The sequence below is a fragment of the Sparus aurata genome, chromosome 24 (genome assembly GCF_900880675.1).
Source record: "Sparus aurata chromosome 24, fSpaAur1.1, whole genome shotgun sequence".
In the NCBI taxonomy this organism is placed as follows: Eukaryota; Metazoa; Chordata; class Actinopteri; order Spariformes; family Sparidae; genus Sparus; species Sparus aurata.
Genome location: NC_044210.1, coordinates 3,025,883 through 3,052,971, shown reverse-complemented (window position 1 = coordinate 3,052,971; position 27,089 = coordinate 3,025,883). Strand labels below are relative to the sequence as shown.

Genomic DNA, 27,089 nt, shown 5'->3' with positions numbered 1-27,089 from the left:
CTATGATGTCAGTGCCATTTGCATGCTCAGCCGGGCACAAGAGCAGGTATTATGAGGGTGCAGTAGGGGGGTGGGGGATAGACTTCTCTTTTGGCTGCCTTTGGATGTCACAAGGTGCAACTGAATCAAAGAGACTATCAATGGCTGTGTTTATGTCAGTGATGAGCCTGTTGCTTCGTTGAAAAACCAGGGCAACGGACAGTTATAGGTCTTCAGTAAATGTGAAGGGAAAAAAACACAAACTGTCACCTGCTACTGAGAGAAAATTGGTCAGGATGGTCAAGAGTCAACAAAAAACAACCAAAAAGCATCTCTGCAATGAATTAGAGGCTGCTGGAGGACAGGAGCCAGTGTCCACAGTCAAGAGTGTGTCTCACTGTGAGACATTTAACCTCAAATCCATCATACCAACTGTTAAGCATGGTGGTGGTAGTATTATGCTTTGGGGCTGTTTCGCTGCTAGTGGAATAATGAAGAAGGAGGATTATGTCCAAATTGTTCAGGAAAACTTAAAATCATCAGCCAGAAGATTGACTCTTGGGCAGTTTTGGTGTCCAACAGGACAATGATCCCAAACAAACATCAAAAGTTATAAAGGAATGGCCTCAATCAGGCTAGATTTGAGGTTTTGGAAATTGGCTTCCCAAAGTCCTGACCTGAACCCCAACATCTCTAGTTAAACTTCACCAATTCTGTCGAGAATTCCGGCCTGCCAAAAGCTTGTGGACGCCTATCAAAAGGGCCCAATTGAAGTGAAAATGGCCAGAGGACATTTAACTATGTATTGAAAATTAATGTGAATATATTTTTGACCCAGCAGATTTGGTCCTATTTTCAGAAGACCTATAACAAATTGATATTTGAATCAAACTTCATGAATGTTTTTGTGACAAAGTAGTTTGTGTTCCTCTCAGAGCTGTAGAAATCATTGAAACCGATGATGTCCATGATATTCATGTTATGCACAAGTGTATGTAAACTTTTGACCATGACTGTATATCCTGTCAACAGAACTGTTTATTGAGGTTAACTCTACCCCAGATGTCTCATACAGTCCAGTGTGGGAGGTGCTTAAAGTTTAACACTTGCCCTGTTATAGCTTTTTTGAAGCTCCCCAATGCACACTTTATGAGCAAACTCAAATGTGACTGCTTAGCATTCTGTACAGAACAGAATAACAAAATCATTATTAAGCCACTTTTCATACTTGAGCGTTAAGTGCATGCTTCTGATTTTGTATGTTTTTCTCTCTGCATGCACTCTGAATGTCTACTTGATTAGACTACTGATGAATCCTTCTATTCTGACTGTCTGATTTAATATTCTGTTTGTGTGATAGGTAGACGCGTGGGCACAGTCCAACACTGTGCCTGGTCTTTTCACTGGTTCAACAGGAGCCCAGGTCCTCAGCTCAGAGGAGCTGTCCACCAGCGGACCACAAGCATGGCTGAAGAAGGTAAACCACACATGCAAATACAAGATACTCAAACAGGTATGAGCAGTTCCCTTCTTTTTAGTTTTGGAGGGGGTTATAGACAGAAATCTGTTTGGCACAGACCAGTTTGATCCAGCTTCTGATATTCTCTGGTGTGGTGTGATTTGTGTTTGTGGGTTTCTTGTGAGGATGGTTTCTCTATATATTACTGGTAGTCATGGGCCCCCTCTCTGCTGCCAATGTGGTGAGAAAGTACAGTTTTTTTTTTTTAACAGCAACAACTTGAGTGGGGAAAAAATCATGGCAGCTGGGGAACATTAAATCTGAAGATATTTTACCCTATTTCTAGTAAATAATTTCTTAAAAATAATAGTAATAATAGCTCCTTTCAAGTCACCCAAAGACACTGCAGATAAAAACAGTCAATCCAAAATAAAGAAGACAATAATGATGCATGAACAGCAAACCATATAGCATTTTGGATATTAGACAATTGCAGGATTATGTCACAATTTTGATTCTACTAATTTCCAACATGTGGTTTGCGAGACGAGATTTTTCATTAATTCATGAAAGCCATAGTAACTGAGCTTGAACCATGTTTAATGTATACGTTCCAGTGTGTTAGTGTTTTACTGCTCTTGTTAAAAGGGTGGACATTTTCTTCCCCTTTCTCCAGCAGGGCATGAGTTGTCCTTATCTCCCCTCGATATCATCACTCACTTTTGCCACTTCACACTAATAATTTTTCTTACTTTTTTTCTTTCTTTCCTCTTTTTTCCACTGTGTCTCTCTGTATCTGTTTGTGTCTTGTTTAGGACCAGTTCCTCAGGGCAGCTCCGGTATCTGGGGGTGTCGGGGAGTTCCTGATGAGAAAGATGGGCTGGAAGACAGGAGAGGGCCTAGGGAGGAACCGTGAGGGAACTGTGGAGCCAATCATTATTGACTTCAAGGTCGACCGCAAAGGTTAGAGAAACAGAATACCGGGCCAGAAGCCTAGGGATAGGGATGATGATAATGAGTCTTGACAACATATGCTTTACATAGAGAGGAAGTGAAGGCGAACTGATCTGAGGTGAAGGACCAGACACTAATTTGAAATAAAAACATTTACTATTGTGAGATAATTATGATATATTCCGATTTGGGGCTAAATAAGCATTGATCCCTGCAAATGATCATTTAGTTCTGTCAATTTGTACGCACAATTCTAATAGCAGTGGTGTTGATGATGATGATGATGATGATGACAATTTCTTTGTGTTTCAGGGCTAGTTGCTGAAGGAGAGAAGCCACAGAAGCAGACAGGAGGACTGGTGGTAACTAAGGATCTAATGGGTAAGTCTGCTGAGATTCACAACTCCACACTGTTAAGAGGAAATTATGTTTGTCCTAAGAATGAAGCTTTGTGGCTGTGATTTCGGTATTTTAGTAAGTGCTTTAAAAGCTGTGTGGATCGAAAGTAACTATCAAGATTATTAAGACTATTAACCACACCCCCATTCTCTGTTTAGGAACGAATGTTGATCATTACCAGAAAAAAAAAAAAATAAATAAATTGGCTAGAGTGAAGCAAATCCCCCCTGCATACATAACAATAGAGTTCTGTTGATGTGTGGGAGTGCAGTCATAGATGTACAGTGTGAGCAGGAGGGGGCTGAGCACACAGCCCTGGGCTCTGATGCTGTACTAACAGAGAGACAACCTGATCTGTCTGGGGTCTGCATGCGAGGAAGCCTAATATCCTATTGCAGATGGTCGTACGCAATCATATATCATAAATCGTATACATGGCAAGTCTCACAGGGTTATAATGCCCCCCTTATTCTCCCCTTTCTTTCTGTGTGCAGGGAAGCACCCGGTGTCTGCTCTCATCGAGTTGTGCAATAAAAGACGGATAATGCAGCCAGACTTTGTCATGGTTCACCACAGTGGTCCTGACCACCGGAAGAATTTTCTTTTCAAGGTGAGTCATTTTTATTCTGTGCGTTAGTCTCACTCCTTTTCATGAAGATATTGGATGCTTAACCTTCAGGTCTGTCATTCACTGAATGAATCATTCTATACGGTGGATGGTTGTCTGACTCTGCTCTACAAGACAACTGCACTTTTTCCACATTCTATAATTACTGTACAATTTGCAAGAAACACAAAGAAGAATAAGAAGAGCTGGAAGAGAAGGAAGAAAGCTGTGTTCATTTCTATATTTTCTGTACCAACCCTCTAGCTCTCTAATAGCACCTGATTAGTATAATGCATGAGGTTTGATTCCCTCCCCTATTCTGAAGTCTGTTTTCATTCAGATGCGGAATTGATTTATTGTATCCCCTTGTGGTTAAATAGTGGCATTTGATCATCCATTCATATGTTTAATTATCTCCAGGTCACAGTGAATGGTGTGGACTACCAGCCCCAGACAGCCAGTCCCAATAAGAAACATGCCAAGGCCATGGCAGCTACTGTTGCGCTGCAGGCTCTGGGAGAGGTAATATTAAAAATAGCTACACAAGCAGTTGTCAAGTTTCTCATCAGAGAGGGAATTTGATTTTTTCGTACTTAATTTTACTTGTATTTTGTCTGTTTTGAGCAAGCATGAACATACACATACAGAGGATACACAAATATACCAAAAATGTGCATTTCAGCTCAGATCATTATTGCCATTTTCATGCACAGTTTCTTTTAAATTACTTTATTGAATTCATAACAAGACTACGAGCCTTATTGCCTTACTGGCAACACATAAAATTGTCAAGAAAGGCCCACTGTGAGATTAATAAAACTTGAGATCTATTTTATGGGTTGCAAAACAATTTGAAAATTGAAATATTCCTGATCTTTGAAATCCAGGTGCACATTTTAAAAATATGTTTGATGTGCGTATCATAAAATATCTGATTTATTCCATGCCGGTAAATATTAATAATAATATGTGTTTTATTTTGTTCCTAGGTTCCTGTTGATGGACCAGGACTATATACTGGCCCTGTCTTCACTGCTGCCTCTACTGGCCCCCTGTTCTCTACATAGACATACACACAAAAGTGGGACTGTAATATTCTATCACATCATTGCCACTTCGAAGGCTTATTTATATACTAAGAAAGTAATTAATACTCTAGATACAGAACAGTGAGAACCATGAAGAGTATTCAGGCTTCAGATGACACAGTATATTTGTATTTAAGGTACTTGTGACTGATTTTATAGCCACAAAATCACACTTTTTTGTTTTTAGTCACTAGGCTCATGACAGCGTGGCAACATTTTTTTTGCCAGGTTGTAAGATTGGGAAAGAGTCTCAGTCATATTAAAAGTCGGTGGCATAGTGTTACATATGTATGTATGTATGTATATATGTGTGTATGTATGTGTGTATATAGGTATGTAAGTATGAATGAATGAATGATATAGTAGCATTTCAGCCTTAGCTGGGTAAACCCGACACCAGTCCTGAGTTTCTTAGCAATGGATTTATTGTTGGTCACAGCTAAGCTGGACAAAGTTAGTCTGTTCAATGAAAAGTTAATATGTAAATGAATGTGTCTTGTTGGTTAGCATTTTTTCTGTTGGTCCTGACGTTACATGTGTGGCCTGGCCTCCTCCTATGAACATTCACATAAAAGAGGCTTTTTTATATTATGGAAACAACCTTCTAAAAATATGTAAACGGAAATAAAGATTCTATTTATGTTATGTAGTAGAGGCAGCCACATTATGTTTCTTTAACAATCCCAATTTAATGTGTTATATGCTTCTTTGTGTCACCAAAATCCCCTTGTTTCTGAGACTGGGGAAGGTGCTGACAGCCATTTCTTCAGTACATTTCTTATGGCAACTGTTTCTTTTCAGTCACCATTGAAGAGAGAATGGAATACTTGTAGAAGTTTCCCCAACATCCCTGTCCCCAAGACCCAAGCTACTAACTAACCAGCAGGAACTGTGGTGGATTACATCATCTTTTATCCTCTTCCTATCAGCAAACCCTATCAGATTTGTTATGATACTCACCCAGGCAAGCCAGTGGCACTACTGCTGAGCAGTGGAGATGGGTCAGCTGTAGTTGGCAAGTGTTTTTTTTCCCCCCTGCGACTCCAGTTCACTGTTTGTTAAAAGGCGTCATTTGATGTTCTGTGTCAATTAAATATCAGAGAAATTCTCAAACAAATACTATGATAATAACTATAAATGTAAATAAACTTTTTCGCCAGATGTTTTATATTATCATCATATAGAAAGCAAGTGTGGAGATTTTCCCTCATCTGAACACTCACAGGATGAAAAATTCACTTTTGTGCCCATCTGCATAATGGCTAGTGAAAGCTCAGATTTTACCAGCAACTTGATACATTTCCAGTGTTTTGTTTTTTAGTTTGTCTGTGTTTCTGGCTGGTTAGTGGAGCGGCCATCTGCATATTTTGAAGCTGGTGCTAATTTTGTAACCTGCCCACTGATAGACTACAGTCAAATCTATATTGTAGGTTCTCTTCAAGGTAAAGTGATAATATTGTATATTTTTGTAATTGTCAACAAATCCCACAAAAAGACCAAGAAAACAACAAACTGAGCCTCCTGGCAAGTATACGTTTTGTATCCAAAGCCTGAGATATTAAAATACAGCAGTGAGTCGCACCATTGTTCAGTGTGACATGTTCATAACTAGGAACATACACAAAACTAATTTATTTTGACTGAATGACACTAGCACCATCATGCTGCCTGAATTACTCAAAAAGTTCCTCTCACTTGACTTATTTAATTTCTCCTTGCTCCCTGGGTAACCCAGATAAAGTTGGTCTGGGAGATGGCTAGTGCACATGGTAATGGTCTTTCTCTGTGGAGACTTGGGATGTGTACACTCTATGAGCCATACTGCATGGATCTGTTATGATGTTCATGAGTGTCACAGGATTATATATTTCAGGCCCCGTTCATATTTTTTGTCAGTTGTAATTCCTTTTACCTGAGAGAACTTTTCATATGAATAAAGGTTATATCCGCTGCTACTGCAATTATTTAAATACATGATTTTGTTTGAAATAATATTCATATGAAATGTTTTGATTGTACGGAAGCATACTGCTGACACACACACACACACACACACACACACAAACGACCATGTTATAACGTGAAAGATTTATTAAGATACTTTTCGCATGAAAACATGATTATGTTATAACGTGAAAGTTTCATGGTATAATATTGAAAAAGATTGTAAACTTTAATGACTGTTACTGCTTGGACCATGCCTGGACCATAGAACATCTCTCTGTGCAAACACTGAAACACAAGGATCTGAAGATGCTGTAAAACCATTTATTGAGTGAGGAATAGTTGTTCAGATGGATGGATGAGGGGATGATCTTGTTAATATTGCTTCCGCTAAGGTTAAGGATTATATCAGGCCTTCATCACGACCAGGTTTAAGCTTCTCTCGGGTCAGTCGAGGTAGGTATCAAACAACTCCAAATAACAGTAATACAGTCGGATGGAGGGGGGTGTCCTGCTTCCCCATGAGGAGCAGTTTTGGGTTCACAGGGTCGGGCTCAGTAGTCTGCCAGACAAGAGACCAAGGGAGAGGTAGAGTGGGGGGCAGTTAAGTCCAGAGAAGGAAATAGTCTATTGGGTTATGCATGTTTTGTAATTAAGAGTCCTTAGTATGTGAGGATTGAGGTATTTCTTTCCTACCTTAATGTCCTGACCCACTAAGTCTAACAGTGGCTTGAAAAAAACTGTTGTGGGAGCAGGTCTTGAGAGCAGTGATGCTCACTGACCTGTGGTGTCTCAGATTAGAACTTGAGTTCCTCTACCTGAACAGTGCATGGCCTAAGAATGCTCTGTGCAACTGAAGGCAGGAAAATGGTGTGCTCTGAGCCAAGATGTCCAAGATGGCATAGGTGTTGAGGATAAAGTTTTTATTACTCCATTTAATCTTGACTATTTTTAGCAGGACTTTGAGGGACTTGCTTTGAGGCTTCCTGCAGCAGTTTAGTCACTCATTCATTCACTTCATGCAGAAGTCCCAAATGCTTTCTGTTGCATTTGGGGCAGGGTTTCTTTAGGTCAAAATTTGTTGCCACATGTTACCTTCCACATCCCCAAATCTTCTTTTTCTTTAGTCCATGGTTTCCACTTCCTCTTTACTTAGGTGTCAGACATTCACAATAAGTCACCTAATGATCAGGAGAGTGACAGTAGGAACATGAACATTTGAGTTTAGGTCTGGCTTTGTCATGAGCCAGTGACTCGGCCGACTTCGGAACTGGAACAATGGAGCATGGTAAGTGATGAGGCATGCAATGTGGGGTCGAGGTGAAGTCTGAACAAGTAAGTCTTGAGTCTTTTGCTGAAGATGGTGAGTGACTCTGCTGTCCTGACATTGGTTGGGAGTTTGTTCCACCACTGAGGCGACAGAACAGGTAAAAGTCATGACTTTCCTGAGCGAGCTTTGTTTGCTCTCAGCAATGGAGATACCAGTCGGCCCGCTGATGTAGTGGAGCAAAGTGCTCACACTGGGGCGTGTGGTCTGACCAGCGTTTGGAGGTAGATAGGTGCAATTCTGTTGACGGCCTTGAAAGCCAGTAACGGTGATGCGCAGTTGTCTAAGCAGAGATGTCTTCCAGATGTTCCGAGATGCGTGTTGCAACGTGGGTGACGGAAAATGGGGGAAAAGAGAGGAACAGTTGGGCATAACAGAGGTAAGAGAATCCATGTGATGTGATTGCATAGCCTGGTAGGGTATAGTGAAAACAGAAGCAGTCCTAATACTGAGCCTTGAGGGACACCAGTTTCCAGAAAGCAGGGTTTGGACAAGGAGCCATTCCATGTGACCTGAAAGGTCACATGGAATTATTCTACATTTTCAGAAGGTTACACACCACACATCAGGTTCATCCAGTGAAATTGTGTGGAGCAGAGCAGCCGTTCTGCTGATAAATCCTTCGCTCCAACAGACCTGTCTAAAAGAATATTTCAAAGGTAAAAGTTGATTTATTTCTATTTCTTATTTCTTTTACTTTTTATTTTATTTTCAAGCTCAGATCTGATGACATCTTGTGGTGTTTAAGTGATTTATACAGGACACAGCGACTTGGTTTGGAATGACAGGTGCAATTCAAACCCAAGCTAAGGACAAAGCAAATAGGTTTAACAAACCCACGATTTTGTTCCAGAGAACACTTGTTTTAATTCGCTCTAAACCTTTAACTGCAGCTTGGCTTCTATGACAGAGTTACTACCCCCCCATTTGTTTTGGTATCTAGCGCAAATGGTGGTGTGATCTGCCCAAGTTTAGAGATATATTTGAGGGAGAGGGAGAGGAAGAGGGAGTGAGAGAAAGAGAGAGGGAGAGAAAGAGAGAGAGAGAGAGAGAGAGAGAGAGAGAGAGAGAGAGAGAGAGCAGTATAAATTCATTGTTTTGGTTGAAGAACAGTTACAGTAGGATAAACTCAAACACAGACATGGTGAGTATGTCTCCCTATTTATGTCAAACAAATCCTGGTGGAGATTACACATGATAGCTATTATCATTGTGGATTAGGAATGCATTGATGTAACAATATTTTTGTAGTTGTTGTTGATAATTTGTATTTTGGGGCTACAAATGCAAAAAGTAACCGGAGCACAGGAATCATAAACTTGAACTGGGATTAGCTAATGCCTATGTCTGATGCACTGAAAACACAATGTGGTTCTCTAAATCCCCCACAAGACCCAAACCTAAATGTTTAGAAAAATCAACTCTCAATGATTTTGCTTTGACAAATATGCCTTATGTGTTATATGTATATGTTACATCAGGTGTTTTTGAGTGATCATTGTGTGATAGTAGTATAAGACATATGTTGAGCAGGCTTTCTTTTGTTTTTTACATGATTTGTATCATTTTAATTGGGAGAGAATGGTCTGTTTTGATGATGTTGAGCTGGCTTGGAATTACTTTAATTGAACTTTCATTGATATTGTGAACAAACAAAGCCATTCTTGGCAAAATCCCCGTTTGCTTCTTTCTCTTTTAAACTTGAAATATGCAAATCACAGTCTTCGTTCTCTTGATGCTTTTTGCGATTTGTAGTTGCTGTCTGAACTGAATTTGGACAGGAAGCTTTTAGGTTTTCAACACACACTGCACGGATCAATCTGCAGACTGAACTACAAACGGCCGAATGTTGTACCACTGTACAACTTTAAAACAATGGTGGAAGTCCATGTTGTATGTGTGGAAATGTTTCACCCGAGTATGATTTTTCTTTTTATTTCCTGTTATGACTCTGTGTTGCTGCCATGCTTGACCATGAGTGGGACTAACCTGGTATAATAAAGACTTAATAAAAATGAAAATAAATTCTACCTTAAGTCCAAATTCTTATAAGACCTTATTACTTGATTCAGTAAGGGCCGTGTACTGTGTATATTTTGTTACAAACGTACTGGTGCATGCTTGATTGTTTTGTGAAATTAAAATTAGAAAAATAAATGATTTACATTTGTGCCGTCAATTGATGACATTTAATAGAATTAATGCAGTAGTAACCAGTTAGTATTTTTGTTCTTTGCAGTACGGGTTCATTAACAGCTGCCTCCAGTCTCTGGTGATAGAGAGGTTTGGCCAGGACACCTGGGACAAACTAAGGTTTGGTCGCATCTACACTTATAGTATATTATAACCGACGGTGATGGCTGTCAGGATCAATATGATCACTGTGATTAGGTTGTCTTTATGTACATATTTAATAAATCATGGTTTTTGCATAGCTCTCTACCAGTGTTCCAGGATACCTTCAATACATACACGGTTTACGATGACATCGTAACTCTAAGCCTGGTGCAGGAGACATGTTCACTGCTGGGTAAGAATTTAACTCTCTCTATGTCTTGGTTAGATCTCCTGTATTTCCAGTAATTCTGTCTACATGTTTGATGGAAGCTTCCATTGGTATCTCTCTGTACATATCAGACATCATGTTTTTTCACCAAATTCCATGCCAGTCTAACTAATCGATTATGAGTTATCTTACTGAGTGAAGCCCTATTGGGATGCATCTGACATTACCTGTGCTGGTCAGGGATTTTAATCACACCCAGAATGCGTATGTGGATAATTTTCCATCCACATTCCAGTAATAAATACGCAAGCTACCTATTGTTTTATTGTGAACTGGCTTTTACAAAGAGCTGCTTGCCCTTGTACTGTTGCTTTTTTAATTTTTAATTGCCTAAATGTCCATCCAAAGCACACTGAAGGGTATCAACATGTGGGTCACTTCTGTATGTTCATATTTGCCAGAGCTATGACTCAGAGAGGAGTACGATTTTTGACTCAAATTCACCTCACTTTACCTATCCCAAGTCTGTCGGCTGTGGTCCTGAGCACAGTTGTCAGGCAACAACAGGCATTGTGTATGGATAAGCAAGTTCATCCAAGAAGAGTACAATTTCAACAAGTTAATCCTTACACAATGCCTGAGGTGGAGTGTCTTGTTCAGAACCATTGAATGCAAGTCAAATATGTTTTCTGTTGTATTATAATCATATAATTTTTAATCAAAATAATGTTTTACACTACAAGATGAGTGTGAGCATGTAGGTGTCTGAGGTGTGAAATGACAGCTGTGTTTGTTTGTGGGTGACTCAAGTGTTAACAAGGTCCCTGATGAAGTCCAACAGGTTTACACCCAATAGATGTTTATAGTGCTGCATACACGACTGCCTTAGAATTGGATGCAACCAAATAGAGATAAAAATTTAGTTTTTTTCATACTTGGAAGGAAAATTGCTACTTCTTACATAAGTTGCTTAACAGTTGTGTAGAAAGGATGGTCACGTGACTACAGTTTCAGCTTTTGTATGAATGTCGTCCCTTGTAACAAACATATTTTTTGAATTTAATCACATCAGTTAATTGTGTCAGTTCTGTAGAGACATTGAATCATCACAGTATGGTGCATTTCACATTTGTAAGGAGACACTGAGGAGACTGAAAAAAACTGTGTATGAAAGAATGGGCCCCAGGGCTCAGGTGTATAAAGGACAGTGGGGACATGTCAACACCGTACTGAGCTCTCCCTGAGGGTCCAATTATCTGGACTGTACATAATATTTGGAATAGGCTAATTAAATAACTGCTTGCTGCCAATGTTGTCGTAAAACAAACACACTCTAAACCTGAACTAGTCTGACTCAGATGAACTTATTTCAGATAAATATACAGTAAATGACATAAAATCCCTGTAATAACAACTACTCTTTGGTTTACATAACTTGACAATAAAATTTCTGTAAAGTTCTATCACCCCAGTCATTATTGTTGTACTGTACACATATGTTAACTGATTTAAGCTTATTCGCTGGATTTCAGTATTGGTCCAAGGAAGAGAGCTCCAAGCATATCTCGCCAAATATTAGCAGGTCATGACTGAATTCAATACTAACCTTTATCACGGTCAGCAATGTATTCATTATTGCAAAACTTATATCAGAACGTAGACAGGCAAGGCAAGTTTCCATCGTTTATGTTTTCTTCAAACTTTGAAGAAGCCATTAAAACTATGTTCTCAGGTGAGTATTAACTATCAAATGATTAACGCTAGGAATCATCTAATATGCCACAAATCGGGCCCCTCCCTTACCTTCCAAAACCTTAACATACTATGTAATCTGTGCATGATTATTATACTGCGTATTTACCACCATTAAATCAGTTGATTCAAATATGTGAGCCAAATATTCAAATTGTTGTTTTAATTGCTCACTGTAATAATATGTTATTATAATATTTCTCATGCTACTATAGCTAAATAAATGCATGGTGTTAAAAGGGCACCAGAATACAGGAAATTACATCTGGTCTGTTAAAATTGTTCTAGGGACAAACCCCCAGACCCTCATTAGAGTGCCTGCTGTAATGCATTAGATCGATAGTCCCACCCATATTGTAAATGCTTCCTACACCCATGGGATATAATATCAATAAAGTTGTGTAACACTTGTTTTCTGATGTTTCAGATATCTCTGCTGATGTGTTTCTTAAGCTTTTTGGAGAACATTTCTTTAGTTTCTGTAAGCATGCGGGATACGACACGATGCTGAAGACACTGGGAGGAAATCTCGTTGAATTCATTGGAAATCTGGACGCTCTCCATAGTTACCTGGCCCTGTCCTATCAGGTATGTGTATGTGTAATATCATTTCAGTTTGGATCAACAGCAAACAGACACATATTTTCAACTGCAGTATATTACTTTGACTACCCAGTGCGCCTACGGAAAATGTCTTTGGCAAGCTCACCAGTGCTTTGTACTTCACATCTGTTTAAAATTAGAGGCCCTTGTGTTAGTCTTTTTAATGTACTACTTATTATAAGAATAATCACAGGAAACACAGGGACATAGATTCAAGACCTGACTTAAGCCTGGTAGTTGGTGGCTCACCAACACAAAGCAGTTACCAAAAATTGTATTGTTCCATTGGAACAGCAGAGGGCACAATAATACTGCTCAAGAGGACAGACTGGTTCTCATAAGACCTGCCCTACCCTGCCTCTGATTGGTTGGCTTGGTTGGTTTCATTCTCAATGCTCAACTCAAACTATTAGTTTACACAGATGCACAGGTAATGTCTGTTTTCGGCTGTGTTTGAACTGTAGTGAGACTCTGACCTCTTTACTCATTCTATGGAGCTGCTTTTTGCTGCATGAGTGACTCTAGGCTCGTTAGGTGGAGCAAGCAGGCCGGCCGTCCGTAGGGCAGGCTGCCATGTCACAGCTCCGCCACACGTCCTGTCGGCTTCACCCGCCGAGCCCAGAGACCCTCCAACTGTGACAGCTCGGCGGTGTGTTTACCACACAACACAAAAAACACAACACCATTAACAACCCGAGAACCACTTAACCTACAGGAATAACATGTCAGTTACAATGACAGAGACTTTCGTGGCCCTGGTTGTTCGCTGGACAACAAGAGAGAAAGGGATTGGTGGGACCTGTGTCTGAGTGCCTGATCTCTGCCTGCTGTAAAGCCCTTGAGCAGTCACTAGCAAAGTGCTACATAATTGCAAGTTCATTTGCAAAGCACCATTTATGAATAAGATATCTTTTTATAGATCTGCAGTAGAGCCTGAACAAATTTTTGCAAAGAGCGAGGACAGAGAATTTTGTCCTTCCTCTGTTACAGTGTAGCCACGCAAGGAAAGCGTCTCCTCGCAGCCAGTACCTGCAGCCATTAACTCTCTCGATCCACCTGATAAACCCGAGTGATGGATGCCGGCTCTAGGAACAATCCTGGTTGTTCAAAACTTCTTCCATTTAAGATTTATGGAGGCCACTGTGCCTTCCCCAGATCTGCGCCTCGACACAATCCTGTCACAGAGCGCTGCAAGTGTCCTAGCAAAGGGTCTGAATACTTTTCCGCTCTGTCATTATTGTGTATTGAGTGCAGATTGATAAGTCAAATTAATAAATAAATAAATGATTTTAGCATAAGGCTGCAACAAGCATAAGAAAAGAAAATCTTTGGCACAGGTTTGTTTTCATGGCTTCATATAATATATTGTGTGTTATACCTCAGTATGATGGTTGCAGCAATGAGTATCAATCTGGATCCATCTGTTTAAGTCAAACAGGAGTACTTCACTTTTTGGTTAATCTGCAAAATGTGTCTGAAAAAGACTGCACAAAGTTGCAACTGTGCCTAAGCACCCCTCCATCCCAGCATGCAGTCCACTTTTACAACTCTTATGTACTGTGTGGGGACAGTGCACCACTGCCATGTGTTATATATAAATATAGGAATTTGACTGACTGCACCCTGGAGAGGAAAGCAGTATGAAAGTTTGAGAGTTTTTCTGCTTGTTATAATCCTAATTTAAAACAGAATGTGAGACATGCCTCCTGTTTTTAAGGAAATGAATGCACCGTCTTTCCGAGTGGAGATGGCAGATGATGGGAAGATGCTACTTCACTACTACTCTGACAGGAAGGGCCTGTACCATATTGTGCCTGGTAAGAACAAACACACCTATTGATTACCTAAATCCAATGCATTGATCCTGATCTTCATATTGCCATCTTTGTTTTTTTAAAAAGAAAATGGGTTGATATGTATAGAACTAATAGCTATTTATATCGACTCATCAAGGTGATAGAATAAGATGATTGATAATACCAAAGATACACTGGATCATTTTCAATATCAACATGAAAATATTTAAGAAAAGACTATTCAGTTGCTATGTAGGTATTACTCATTCATGGTTTAGGCAGTTGGCTTATTGGATCAGAGCCTCTGTATGAAGTTCAGATGTGTGTTGTTGGAAAGTCAGTTAATCTAGTGATGACCAAGAGATGAAAATATAAGCCACATGTTTGGTAGTTGTGTGTCTTCTGATTTGAAAATGTTCAGTATCACCTTATTTGAAGGGGTGTGCATCAGACTGGCATTACAGCTTCATAAGCATGCAGGCCAGTTTATCAATTGGGGATATGGAGTTGATGGAGCTAAAGTGAGCCAACCACTGACTGCTGCTCAATGTAGGTAGTTAGGTCAGTTAGCCTTGGAGCTAATGCTCACCTGTATAAGTAGACCTACATCAGATAAATATATGGGAAGATTCAAGAAACTGTATTTTCTATCACAAAGTATAGTAAAAATACAGTATATATGTTGTCAAATGGCACCCACAGGATGCAGAGGAGGTCTATTCTACAGTTTGGGAATAAGCAGACCTCCTCTTTGATTGGTCTTGACTGTTTGTTTAATGGCTGTGGACACCAACATCAGACGGACTGTAAGTAACTGCAAAGCTGATGCGGCTCACTCACGTGTTTTAATTACATGAAGTCGGCCTTAGATAATTATCAACAAATACAATGACGCGATTTTTCTTTACCCCAGCTGAAAGAGCTAAAAAGCAGGAGGGCAAAAGAGAGGGAGGGAGCGAGATGATAAAAAGAAAATACACAGGAAAAAGATTGCCCATGGTGTGTTGTCTACAGGTTGTTTCAGGTCAAAAGAGGTGACAGTGCTGTGATAGGTTCAAGTTCCAGTAACAAAGAAATCTCAAACAATTACTGTGTCTCAAATCTGGGGCCACATCCTTCGAGGGCTGCAATTGTAGATCAAATGCATCGCAAGGCCGTCCCATTTCAAAGGCTCCTTCAAAGGCAATTTTAGATGTAAGTATGGGGTTACAAGTCACTCGAATAGCTTATGATACAATTATTTAAAAAACACAAGGGACCCCAATACAGCCAAGGTTGCTAGGTGACAGGACCGGCGCTTTGTAGCGCAAGGTTAAGGTCAGGGTTGGGCTGATAATGTGTAGCCCATAGGACATTCCCAGTAGAGCAGATCAATTTGGCCTTCATGGTCATGAAAGGTAGCAGGTTATTGTCATGATCTTACGCACAACCCTTCAAATAATGTGTTACTCAATTTTCTTCGGTGTAGGAAAGGGGAGATACCAAGGGGCCAACTTTCTTACACTTATTTTTGTGAATGTCTCTGAACAAAACCTGTGCGTATTCACATTCATGAAAATGCAGAAACATGTATCCGGCTTCTGGCCACTGTACTTCCGTAACGACACGATCCCTGTTTGCCCCTTTTTCCACCTTGCTGCAGGTATCATCGAGGCAGTCGGCAGAGACTTTTTTAACAGCAAAGTGACCATGACGGTTCTCAATCAGTCCGAAGAAGACGAGAGGACTGGGAAGAAGGAGCATGTTGTGTTTCTGGTCAAACAGACCAAACAAGCTCGCGGGACAGGAAACCAGAACCATTCCAGTCCTAGAGAGGTGGGTGTTTGTAGGTGAATGTGCATGACCAGTTCCTGTATGTATATCTTCTGCATGTTTCTGATTCGTGGCGCTTATGCTCTTTGTGAATTTCCCCAGGAGGCATTATTCAGAACAATGAGAGAAAGGTGTGTGTCTCTAGCTGTGAAGAAGAGTGGCTGGGACCTGATCAGGGCTGTGGTTACCACAGAAAAAGGTGAACTTGTAAAAATTATAAGAACTTATAAGAATGCCTTATTTTGACAACCTGAGCTCACTGATCTTAACTAGCAACCCTTGCTGTAGATATGCTGCACAGAAGTAGAATCCAAATATAGAAACAGTCATATATCAAGAAAATAGTTTAAGCATGTAATTTGTAATTAAAACCACAAGGAACTTTTGGTAGGTGTATTTATTAATTTAGTACAGAGGTACGCTCACTGTCTCGCCCTGCTTCCAGTTTTTATGCTAAGCTAAGCTATCTAATCCTAAAGCTTTGTTTAAGTAGTCAATTTGCACCCAGTCTGGAAATGGCAGACTTCACCAGTACCCAAAAAAATATATAGAGAGTGAAATTAATATGGAATGGGGTTAGGGTTAGGGTTATGGTTGATGTAGTGTAGTGCAGCAATTACACTGAATCAAGGACAGCCACAGAGCATCTGTTAACATCTGAATGAGCTGCGAAAATGTCAGCAAAATAATGATACAACACAGCCAGATCCTGTCACCACTTTTGTGTCAGATATGTGTTAAGGGTTGCCTCTCCAACACTAATGGAACTGTGTGCTTGATTTACATTCCAGGCAGCCTCCAGTGCACCTTCAGTCCATGTTACCCCAACAAGCTGTGGATGGAAGAGACAACCTTCTGCAATGCTTTTCCCTTCCACATTGTGTTTGGTGAGGATGTAAGGTTCCATGTATATATGTGCTGTAGCATGAGAGTGTTAGACTATTTTTTATTCACAACCACACTCATTGGGACAGTATTTTTTGATGGGCTCAAAAATCTTTGAAATCCTAATCTGATTCTGCTATCCATCTGTCTCTTTCTGTCTCTGGTCTGTGTCCTGGACTCACAGCTGAAGGTTAGGCAGACAGGAGTGAACATACAAAAGTTTGTTCCAGGTCTTCAGGCCAGCAATACTACATTGGACCAATACTTCACCATTATACACCCACAGGTAAATGCAGACAATTCTTGAACGACAAAAAATAATAAAAAATATTAAATATATATGTATATATTAACTGAACAGGGTCCTAATCAGCCCTCTCTAACCAAGTATCCTTACGCCAAGTAGGCCCTGCTGCAGAAATTGATTGAAAAAAATAATAACCACAATCTCGATGGGTACATTCATGCAATCTCATTTCTAAAGGACTGCTATCCACTCGCGCCTTCTTCCCTATGCATTCAGGTCACGCTGCATTCAGGTGTTGATTCGCTTCACAAAAATCCCAGCCTCTGTATCAAGTCACTCTTACCTAGAGTAAAGCAAAATACACTATTAATTCAAGAGTCATACAAACAACTCAATCATCTCTCTCATTTCGTTTCCTTATTTACAAGCCCTCCCGTGTCAACCCTTGTTAGCATAGAGTCCTGACACATCGGGGCAAGCAGGGAGGCAGTCAGTAACAGATCAGCCTACTAGGAGCTATCTTGGAGCTACTAGGAGCAATCGATTAACCATTGGACAATCTGCCCTTGCTCACATTATACTCTACATTATAACTCTGCAGAGATAGAGAGTTGCTAGCAGAGGGAGAAAGGAGGGAGAAACCGAAAGGCAAGGCAAGTGAGTGTGCTTGCATTAAGCCGGACGATTTAAGCAAAGTCAGGCTATAATAACGACCAACCGAGTTTGTAGGCAAGGGAAAGCAATTCTGAAGCAAGAGAGTTGATTTCTGAGTCTCATTCTCAGGGCATCATATCCTGGAGCACCGTGCCTATGTCACACATACACAAACAAACAGAGATGCAGGCAAACGAGCACAGAGACACAGGAGAAGGGAACACACAACAATCATTATCATCAAGATCATATGGAGAGGAAAACAACAATCATGCAGAGTGCTGCACAGAGAATAATCTACCGCTCAGTGTCAAGAAAAATAATGAGGAGCAGAATGTTGTTTTTAGGAGGAGGCAGAGACCCATGTGTACATCACTGGAGTTGAGGTGGAGCATGTGAGCCAGATCCACCACAGAGGACCTATCATGGTCGACACACGTCTCCATCCTGCTGAAAAAGAAGAAGAGAAAAAAAGCATATAAAAGGCTTTGTGAGCCAAATTATTGTAAACTCATACAGGAAAGCAGTAGAATGGTTCTAATCACCCGCTGCAGAACCTTCCTGTCCTGGGCCATGCATCAAAAGACCCGGCGGCAAGGACAAGGCATCGAGGGGCCGCCGGGTCTGTGCATGAAACATGCCAGTTTGTGATGATTCCAGTCAGGATGTTTTCTATTGCTCCTCTGCAAAAGTTGGCTTAAATTTGATTCCAGAATTGAGCCTTCCTAAGTTTCCTTTGGTAATTGATCAAGTTGATATACAGTGGAAATGTATAAATGAAAATACACTGAAATGCTTTTCAACTTTAAGGAAAAGAGAGAATTATCATAGTGAATTAGTAAAGCAGAATATAGTGGTGAACGGTAGTAAAACTGAACCAGCGATGTGAAGCCTTTTTCTCTATCCTCCAGGTGACTTTCACCATCGAGAGCATCAGGAAATTCATCAACAGTCAATTTGTTTTGAAGAGCTACAAAGACAAACACACCACGCTCAAACTAAGAGGTGGGTTCAAAATCACAATACAACAACACACAAGCCCCATTATTTGTTTAATAATTGTATAATGTATTGTAAAAGAATATATATCCAATCAAATCATCTTTCTCAATAGCAAACGTGCTTTTTGAGAAAAGCATTTTAAAATGATCAGTAAAGGCCATCATATGAGGACTGAAACTGCAAAAATAAATTTCTCAATAGATCAATGAAATGCACAAAAAATTAAAAAAAACAAAATAGGAACCAATAGCCATCCCTTCAACATTGTCACAGTATCAATATAAAGTATCAGGATCTAGTTAGTCAGCACACAAGAGCAGAGAAAATGAACATTCAGTACAAGTTGTGCATATTTAATGGCAGCGTTGGCAGATCCATAACATCTAAACTGCATTCTCTCCATGTGTTAACCTGTTCTTCCCTGTAGGTCAGATGTTGTGGATGGAGTCTCTTCGCTGTATGTTGTACCTGTGCTCTCCAAAGCTACGAAGCCTCCAGGAACTTAAAGATGTGGGCCTTCACCTGGCTGACCTGGCCCAGCACGACGTCACCAGAGACCTAGTTCTCCTGAATCAGCAACGTCTGGCTGAGATGGAGCTAACAAACCAGCTCGAGAGGAAAAAAGTAGGAAGCACTTTTTTGTTCGTGTAGTCTTTTGTAACAGTCTTGGACAAAATGGAAGCTCAGTTTACATACATAAATATCATTAGCTCAATGGAAATTATGGCATTTATTTAGTTCAACAATGAATTAGAACGTGTCACACTAATTTACAGCTGAGGCAAATATAAGTTATCCTCAGAAAAATTTGGAATGGCAATAATCATTTTTTAACTGATTTGAATTTGAATTGAGTAATATGAAGTGTACTTCCTTAATTCATCTCACATGACTTGTGGTTACCTAGATACAGGGGGTGGCTCATTTTACCCGATGGTTCGATGGTACAAATAAACGAGATCAAGTATTAAATCTAACTAGAAATAGAGCTATACAAACTGAACAAAAACTGAAATCTCACACTTTCGCCACCAGCACAAGTAGAGCTTCGGCAATCATATTTTTCTGACCTTGACATTTGCTTTGCAAGTCTGGGTGGCATGTTGGTGTCCAGCACAGAGTGCATAGAGCACAGGTTGGAGGAACCAGGTGGGAAGTTCATTCAAATGAGGCAACACAATGTGATATGTTGGTATTTTGGTGGAAAATGGGTCTTCAAAATTGGGTCTTAAAAATTCAAACTTAAACAGTAGATGTTATGCTCAAATATTCAGCTTTTTTATCATTTTTTTTTGTATCTTTCCTATTTTGTTTTTAAATGCACTACAGAGAACTTTTAATTATTACTGATCCCCCTATATATGATCTACATAAGGAAACAAGGCCATTAGCTAGAGGACTGGACATTTTTGCATAATCCTTATTTTTGTTATTATTAATACCTGTCACCACTTCAGATTTCAGCTTGTCTGACTTGGATAAATAATGAAATTAAAACCCTTTTTTTGGCTTTGTGATGACAGTGAATTGAGAGGTCTCACAGCCTGAGGAAAGAAGCTGTTCCCTTTTCTGGTGGTTACAGTACAGCACTGAAACAAAGCATACCCTCATCATCTTTAGTCCAGAGTTTTGTGGTGAAGTGTGATTAGTCACACAGCGTAGGTTGTCATGCTTGACTGTAATTGGCACATCTGTTGCAGAGGTTTATTGATATGACTGGCTGGTGAGTGTATATCTCTACACCCTCTGCTTTATATTCCACGTCCATGCTGGAGCCACTTTTATATTCCCTTTTGCACTTTCGGTTACTTGACAATTTACAAATCTGAGATTTGTAAAGTTATGCTTGGGTCTTTTCATAGACCTTGGAAAATCTAATTTTGTGTGTGTGTGTGTGTGTGTGTGTGTGTGTGTGTGTGTGTGTGTGTGTGTGTGTGTGTGTAGGAGGAATTGAGAATCCTGTCCAAGCACCTAGAGGCTGAAAAACAGAAGACAGAGACTCTTTTGTATGCCATGCTGCCACGCCACATAGCCAATCAGCTAAAAGATGGCAAGAGCGTAGAAGCAGGTCAGTGTGTTGGTCAACCCAGCTGTCTGTCACTGTGTGTCCGAACGTTCCTCTGTCAACGTGTCTGTCTGTTTCAGGGGACTTTGAGGTGTGCACTATTTTGTTCAGTGACGTGGTAACCTTCACCAACATCTGCGCTGCCTGCGAGCCCATCGATATTGTCCACATGCTCAACTCCATGTATTCCAAGTTTGACCGACTCACCAACATACATGACATCTACAAGGTATTTTGCACCTGTGATATTTGTCCTCTCTACAGGGGGATATTGCTGTGGTTGAAATAAATGTTTCTATATGAGGTTATGGAAGGCTGTGTATGCTCAACCAAGGATAAAGGTGTTTAACTCTTAAAATATCACATTGGTCCATCAAATATAGTTTGAATCACCTTTGGTGGTTATTGTTTCCCTAAAGGTCGAGACTATCGGTGATGCATACATGGTGGTGGGTGGCGTTCCAGTCCCTACGGACACACATGCGGTCAGAGTGGCGAATTTCGCTTTGGGTATGAGGGTGGCAGCACGGGAGGTAACCAACCCGATCACAGGCAAACCCATACAGGTAAGAATGTCCTACATGAACAGCAGGTTTTTTTGACGAAGGAGTAAGATTTCCACTGCAATTTTAATGAAAGCTAGTGTATTTGACAGATATTAAAGGAGACTGTAAGGAGAAACAGATGTTATGTAGGATCACCATGTTTCTACATATAGACATGACATATATTTATCTTACAAGAGTATATATTAGATATATGTTCATTGTTTCCAATAACTAATTCTGTTGCAAGTTGTTAGTGATATGGTCGACTGAACATGGAAAACAGAAATGTGTAACCTAAAACCCTGTCCCTTTGAATCACGTGTGGGCAGACCTTATACATGGATGTATAATGGTGAATACATTATACATCCATTTGGCTGCAGTTTGGTTTTGGTTCAGTTTAGTTAAGAACGGAATCGTATATGTGATACAATGAAATAAAATCAACAGCAGCATCTCTTTCAATATTTGTTTCCTTATTATTCAGAGACCCTGCACAGACTTCAAAGTTAGTGAGTCGACTAGCTGTGTGACTATGCTATAGCAGATGTACATAGTAATAACAAACCGATAGAGTACTTTGCTGAGATTAACTCTATAACCTAATGAGCCTCCACACGCTTTCTGTCACAAGAACAGAGCCTGCACAGAAGCAGAAGCATCTCACCACAGGTTCATGTCATGATACAGACCACTATTGTGTTAATGCGCTCCAGCCTGCATGTGTGTGCTGACATGGTGCTTATGTTCCAGATCCGAGTGGGTCTCCATACCGGCCCGGTGTTAGCCGGGGTGGTGGGGGAGAAGATGCCACGCTACTGCCTGTTTGGAGACACTGTTAACACAGCCTCAAGGATGGAGAGTCATGGGCTCCCTGACCACATTCACCTCAGCCCTTCTACATACAGGTGTGTGTGTGTAAACTGTAGGAAACCAGCAAAAGCAAGCACAATTTTAAAAGTATCCAACTGAAAAAAAATCCCACCTCCTCCCTGTGTGCACCATAACTGTGCAAGATGCAGTCATGAAACTTTACAGGTGTGTATTTGTGAGTTTGAGTTTGAAGGTGGGTGTGGTCTGACCCATGATAACTGAGAACTTGATGGTCAACATGTTAATGGCCATCGTGGCTGGTGTGTTCCCATCACGAGATCTAGTCTCTAGTTTCACTAGTCTCTAGTTTCCTTCTCACAGCGTAACAGAATTCACCATTACCTCTTCACCTGAACAATTCATGATGTAGGATATGGTATCATTGTAATCCTTGACCATCAAAACATAGGGGTATACATCACATTTTCTCTGTTATCATATTTGATTCAGGAGATATGATGCAAAATCCATAATTCAGTCATGGTGGGAAGTAAAATGAGAACTCCATCATGTGGTGTTTTTCCATCTCTGAAAATGTTCAGGGCCCCAAACTGTACAACCGAACGTTGTACAAGTTTAAGTTTAATGCTTTTATGAAAAAGTGAAAGATTTTTTTTGCATATCTTCTGAACTATTGAAGAAAATGTATAACTTGTCAGATTTTTATTGCAAACATCAATATGCATGTGCATGTAAGCTGACACAGGCATACATACTAACTAAAACAATGTTTCTGTGAGCATGGGGCTAGTTAGGCCTGGGCGATATAACGATAGCAATACAGTATGTGTCGCCTATAGATGTCATTGATAGCAATAAGAAAATAGTTTGATGAAATGTCTCTGCATATGCATTAAATGCAATCAAATCGAAAGCATTTTATTGCCAGAACTTTACATGCTTCCCTTCTGTGTCCCTCTGCATGCCCCCTCGCAACCCATCCCCTCCTCAGTGAGTTGAAGGATGCAGGGTTCAACATACAAAAGCGTGGGCAGATTGAGGTGAAAGGTAAAGGCCAGATGAACACTTATTTCCTTTTGGGGAACCTGTTGGTGTCAGAAGATAGCATCATGGGAAGGAACTGTCTTCACACGGAGGACTCTCAGTGCCAGAGCAACAAAGGTAATGAACCAAATGACGAAAATTATAAAAAGGGTAGATTGTCACCAGGTTTGCATGGTGGTACAGACAGTAGAATATAAAAGTATAATAGAAGGAAAAGTGGTTTGTAGGTTTGAAATGAGTTATTAGTTGAAACCTAAATCTGATCTGGTTGAAGTATCTAGCAGACTGGGTGCTTAGGTGTATAGAAATGCAGTCAGAGGGAGAGTTAAATGAGGTGGTGAATTAAATAAGTGGCTCAGGTACATGGTAAGATGGATAAGTACGCTGAGCCCACTGCTTCGGACTGGACACGCAGCTGCCAAGTCTATATATCTCTTATCTCATTAGATAAGAAATGCCTAGCTTGTAAAGACTAGTTTGACCAGGTGGCAGCACCTTCTCAGAGGTTAAGATGGGTGGTGAGTTAGGTTAGGTGTATACTGAAAAGAGCTTATGCTCCAACTATACAGCTTCTATACACCTAATGAATTTACAGGGGCGACAATTACATTGTCAATGGTAATAGAAATGGAAATAAGACCAGTGAAATGTGGAAACTGTAACTCAGAATGAGCGATATTTAAGCTTAAATTGATTTTTTTTTATTAAATCACAGAGAAATAACTTATACCTCTTAGCAATAGCTATTTTTTTAGGCTACATCTGTCGTAAGATAAGTAAAATATTTATATACAAATGAAATCTATGAGTATACTGTAACTTTTTAATGTAATAACCACTCAACTCATTTGTTAGTTATGGGGTGCTGACAAAGGCATATTAGGCCTTTTTTTGTACACATATGCATTTATATCCAGGAATTCAAATCACTGACTACCCCAGTAATGAATTGGCCACATTGCTGCACCTTGGCTACACACGGTCCAGCATATACTAGGTTTTGACCTATTCTTGTTATAAAACTGCAACAACCACAGTTTGCTCAAGTTCTTAAGTGCAAACTGATGCAGCTGGGTGTTCACCCTGCCTCACACATGGGAGGTAGCTGAGAAACCATGATTGCTGTGACAATGTGACTCAATGCTTATAGGCATTACATCCTGGCGGCTGACCCATGAAGAATTGTAGCCATTGTCAGCTCAAGACCTGGTTTACACTGAGTTAAACTTCCCTCTCCTCCTGACATCAGCTACCTGGAGCTTCATCTATACCTACCGGCAATTTAAATGAAAGTGATCTGTACAAAGGTAGTGAGGGCAGGTGCAACAATTCTCCACTATCTTCTCCATTCCTGAGAAGATGAGGAAAGTAGAAGGTTGCCTCTGGAGCAACATCAAAGACTTTCTTGTGACCCCTAACAGTGTTGCTATAGCCAATATAAATTATATGTAGCATGTGGGATCATAGTAATTAATCCATGATTAATTTCCACAGACTTCCAAATGTGGGCTGCCAACAGAGAATCAAATAGGGGCCCCCAAGGGCCAAAACTACTGTTGCCCTCAAATTGGCAGCCCCACAGGGGGCCCATGTGGCATTGATGTGGATTTGCCCTTGCTCACACTGCTCAACAGTAAACTCACAGCTACCCACAGTGGGCTCTGCACAGGCAGGTTTATTTGGTATGTGTAAAATCCTGTTTTTGCTGCTTATGCAGTGTATTCACTGAAACTGAATAGAGACTGAGAAAGCCCTGTTGCGCTACGTGACATCTTGTCACTTAAAAATGATCACTATGAACACCCATTATCTCAAATCCGTTCTGGTTTTCACTAGTGATTTGGGGCCTTCTTTTTGTGCCGAGAAAGACTGGAGGCCTCTGGATTTAAATTCAGCAGTAGAGTGACATCTGCTGGTTTACATAATGTAGAGCAGCCTGTCAAGACTGAAGCCCTCACTAGCTTCATGTAGAAATACATTATATGTGACAAATGTGAACAAGAAGCCTTAATAAATACATTATTATGTATTGCATCAGAAAAACAACTGATGTGTATGTGGTCCAGAGAACCCGTTAATACATTATGTTTTTTATTGAAGTGAAATATGAATGTGATTTATTGGTGTGATGAGATGCATTGTAGTGATTTGATTTGAAGATTGATATTCAAAATAATATTGTATTTTCTCCATTCCTGGTTGTAGTGCACATCACTGTTTTCCCTCTGTTGTTATTCTACCACCGTGAGGATTGCTTGAGTACACTGTTTAGCGGAAAAACTTTCTCAACTGTTGAAGTGAATACAACAATTTCTGCAGTAAAAATGATGTTAAAACTTTGAAAATGTCCCTTTCATTTAGAGCCTGACAAAGAGCCTGATGTGAGAGCTGGGACCCCGCAGGAAGACACACCCTCAAATGGAGCCATTGCCCGGAGCCCCAGCTCCTCAGACACAATCAGTCCCTTTGCCTGGGACATCACCCCACCATATGAGACCAATAAGAACAGCTACAACAAACCTGAACAAAAATTCAACAGCAGTCTTTGTGTCTTGCTCTGACCACCTTAGATCACCTCCTCAGTGATTAACTGTTCTAGGTTCTGCCAGCTTGGAAGTGTGTGAGCTCAACAAGGAGAGCAGACAAGACAACAGTGAGGATACCATCTGGTTAGGTGTCTCGATTGGTTAGCTTAATGACAAGGACAACTCTACTCAACCTCACTGAGACTATGTTACAAAGCATCTCAGTCCACAACACAAAGAAGATTTGTTATTACCCAGTCGTCTCTAAATACGTTCCAGACCCAAACTGAGACATTACTGATATTAGTATTGTACTGACACACAATGGCTCAGGAAAATAATAAAAGAATACCATGCAGCGATCTGTGCAGATTGAGATGGCAAATGTACCCTCCATGTTGTTAATGCATTATTCTCACTAACCAAATTCCATCTGCACAGACCAAAGGCTGCACGCTGAGGCTCTTCTTAATCTAAAAAACATTTTACAACATAGACCAATAACCTTTAGCCTGTAGGGCAGAGTCTGCAGTCGGTACAGTTCATTTGTGATTGCATCCATTTGTTGTGAGTTGCTATTAAACATAATTATATTTTGATAATAGAATTATTATTATGTTTTTAACGATTGTCATTTGGTTTTCATATGGACTCCACATATGCATGCATTTACAGAATGTATAGGTTATAGCGTAACCAGTGCGCTGCTTCTTTCGTGGAAAATGTACCTATCCCAGCCACACCTCACGCGTGCATGCACACTTTTTGTTTCCAGCTTAAAGACTCCCTTGCTAGATTTTGTGACTTGACTTGAAAGGAACGTGCTACAAATCTACCGAGCTCAGGATGCAAGTGCTCGTGCTCTAAGGAAGCAAGAAAAAAACATTTTTCAGGTTGTGTTAACAGAGCATTTTTTAATAAATACTCACCAAAGACATGAAAAGTGAAGATGAACACTGACAGTTTTTGATTAATTGAGTAAATGTTATTATGTCATCGCCAACTGATCCTGACCTAAATAAAAATCAAATGTGGACATGTGGCGTATTTTGATGAATA

General features: G+C 40.2%; 2 protein-coding genes across 3 annotated transcripts in view; both read left to right on the top strand.

The window, feature by feature from the left end:
• sonb (SON DNA and RNA binding protein b) overlaps positions 1 to 6,447 on the top strand; it is a 29,545-nt gene extending 23,098 nt beyond the window's left edge. For both annotated transcript variants that reach the window (XM_030409501.1, XM_030409502.1), the window contains 7 exons: positions 1 to 46; positions 1,340 to 1,456; positions 2,254 to 2,401; positions 2,705 to 2,773; positions 3,286 to 3,401; positions 3,819 to 3,920; positions 4,388 to 6,447. The exon at positions 1 to 46 is cut by the window's left edge and continues 65 nt beyond it. In XM_030409501.1, coding sequence (XP_030265361.1) covers positions 1 to 46; positions 1,340 to 1,456; positions 2,254 to 2,401; positions 2,705 to 2,773; positions 3,286 to 3,401; positions 3,819 to 3,920; positions 4,388 to 4,465 — 676 coding nt within the window. In that variant the 3' untranslated portion in view covers positions 4,466 to 6,447. The remainder of the gene's footprint in view (positions 47 to 1,339; positions 1,457 to 2,253; positions 2,402 to 2,704; positions 2,774 to 3,285; positions 3,402 to 3,818; positions 3,921 to 4,387) is intronic.
• A 1,581-nt stretch (positions 6,448 to 8,028) lies between these two features.
• Positions 8,029 to 26,066, top strand: gucy1b2 (guanylate cyclase 1, soluble, beta 2). Its single transcript, XM_030410406.1, has 17 exons — positions 8,029 to 8,136; positions 9,979 to 10,070; positions 10,193 to 10,287; positions 12,443 to 12,603; positions 14,336 to 14,435; positions 16,057 to 16,229; positions 16,329 to 16,425; positions 17,018 to 17,121; positions 17,296 to 17,397; positions 18,924 to 19,017; positions 19,442 to 19,638; positions 20,959 to 21,082; positions 21,160 to 21,308; positions 21,499 to 21,645; positions 22,381 to 22,535; positions 23,453 to 23,622; positions 25,867 to 26,066. Exons 1-17 carry the CDS (start codon positions 8,029 to 8,031, stop codon positions 26,064 to 26,066), a joined length of 2,268 nt encoding a protein of 755 aa, XP_030266266.1.
• Positions 26,067 to 27,089: the final 1,023 nt, after the last annotated feature.

Coding starts and splice junctions, on each gene's coding strand:
- gucy1b2 (XM_030410406.1), top strand. CDS start 8,029: ATGCGCAGTTGTCTAAGCAGAGATGTCTTCCAGATGTTCCGAGATGCG. Junction 17,398..18,923: donor TCACCATTATACACCCACAG/GTAAATGCAGAC, acceptor TCTATCCTCCAG/GTGACTTTCACCATCGAGAG. Junction 21,646..22,380: donor TCACAGGCAAACCCATACAG/GTAAGAATGTCC, acceptor CTTATGTTCCAG/ATCCGAGTGGGTCTCCATAC.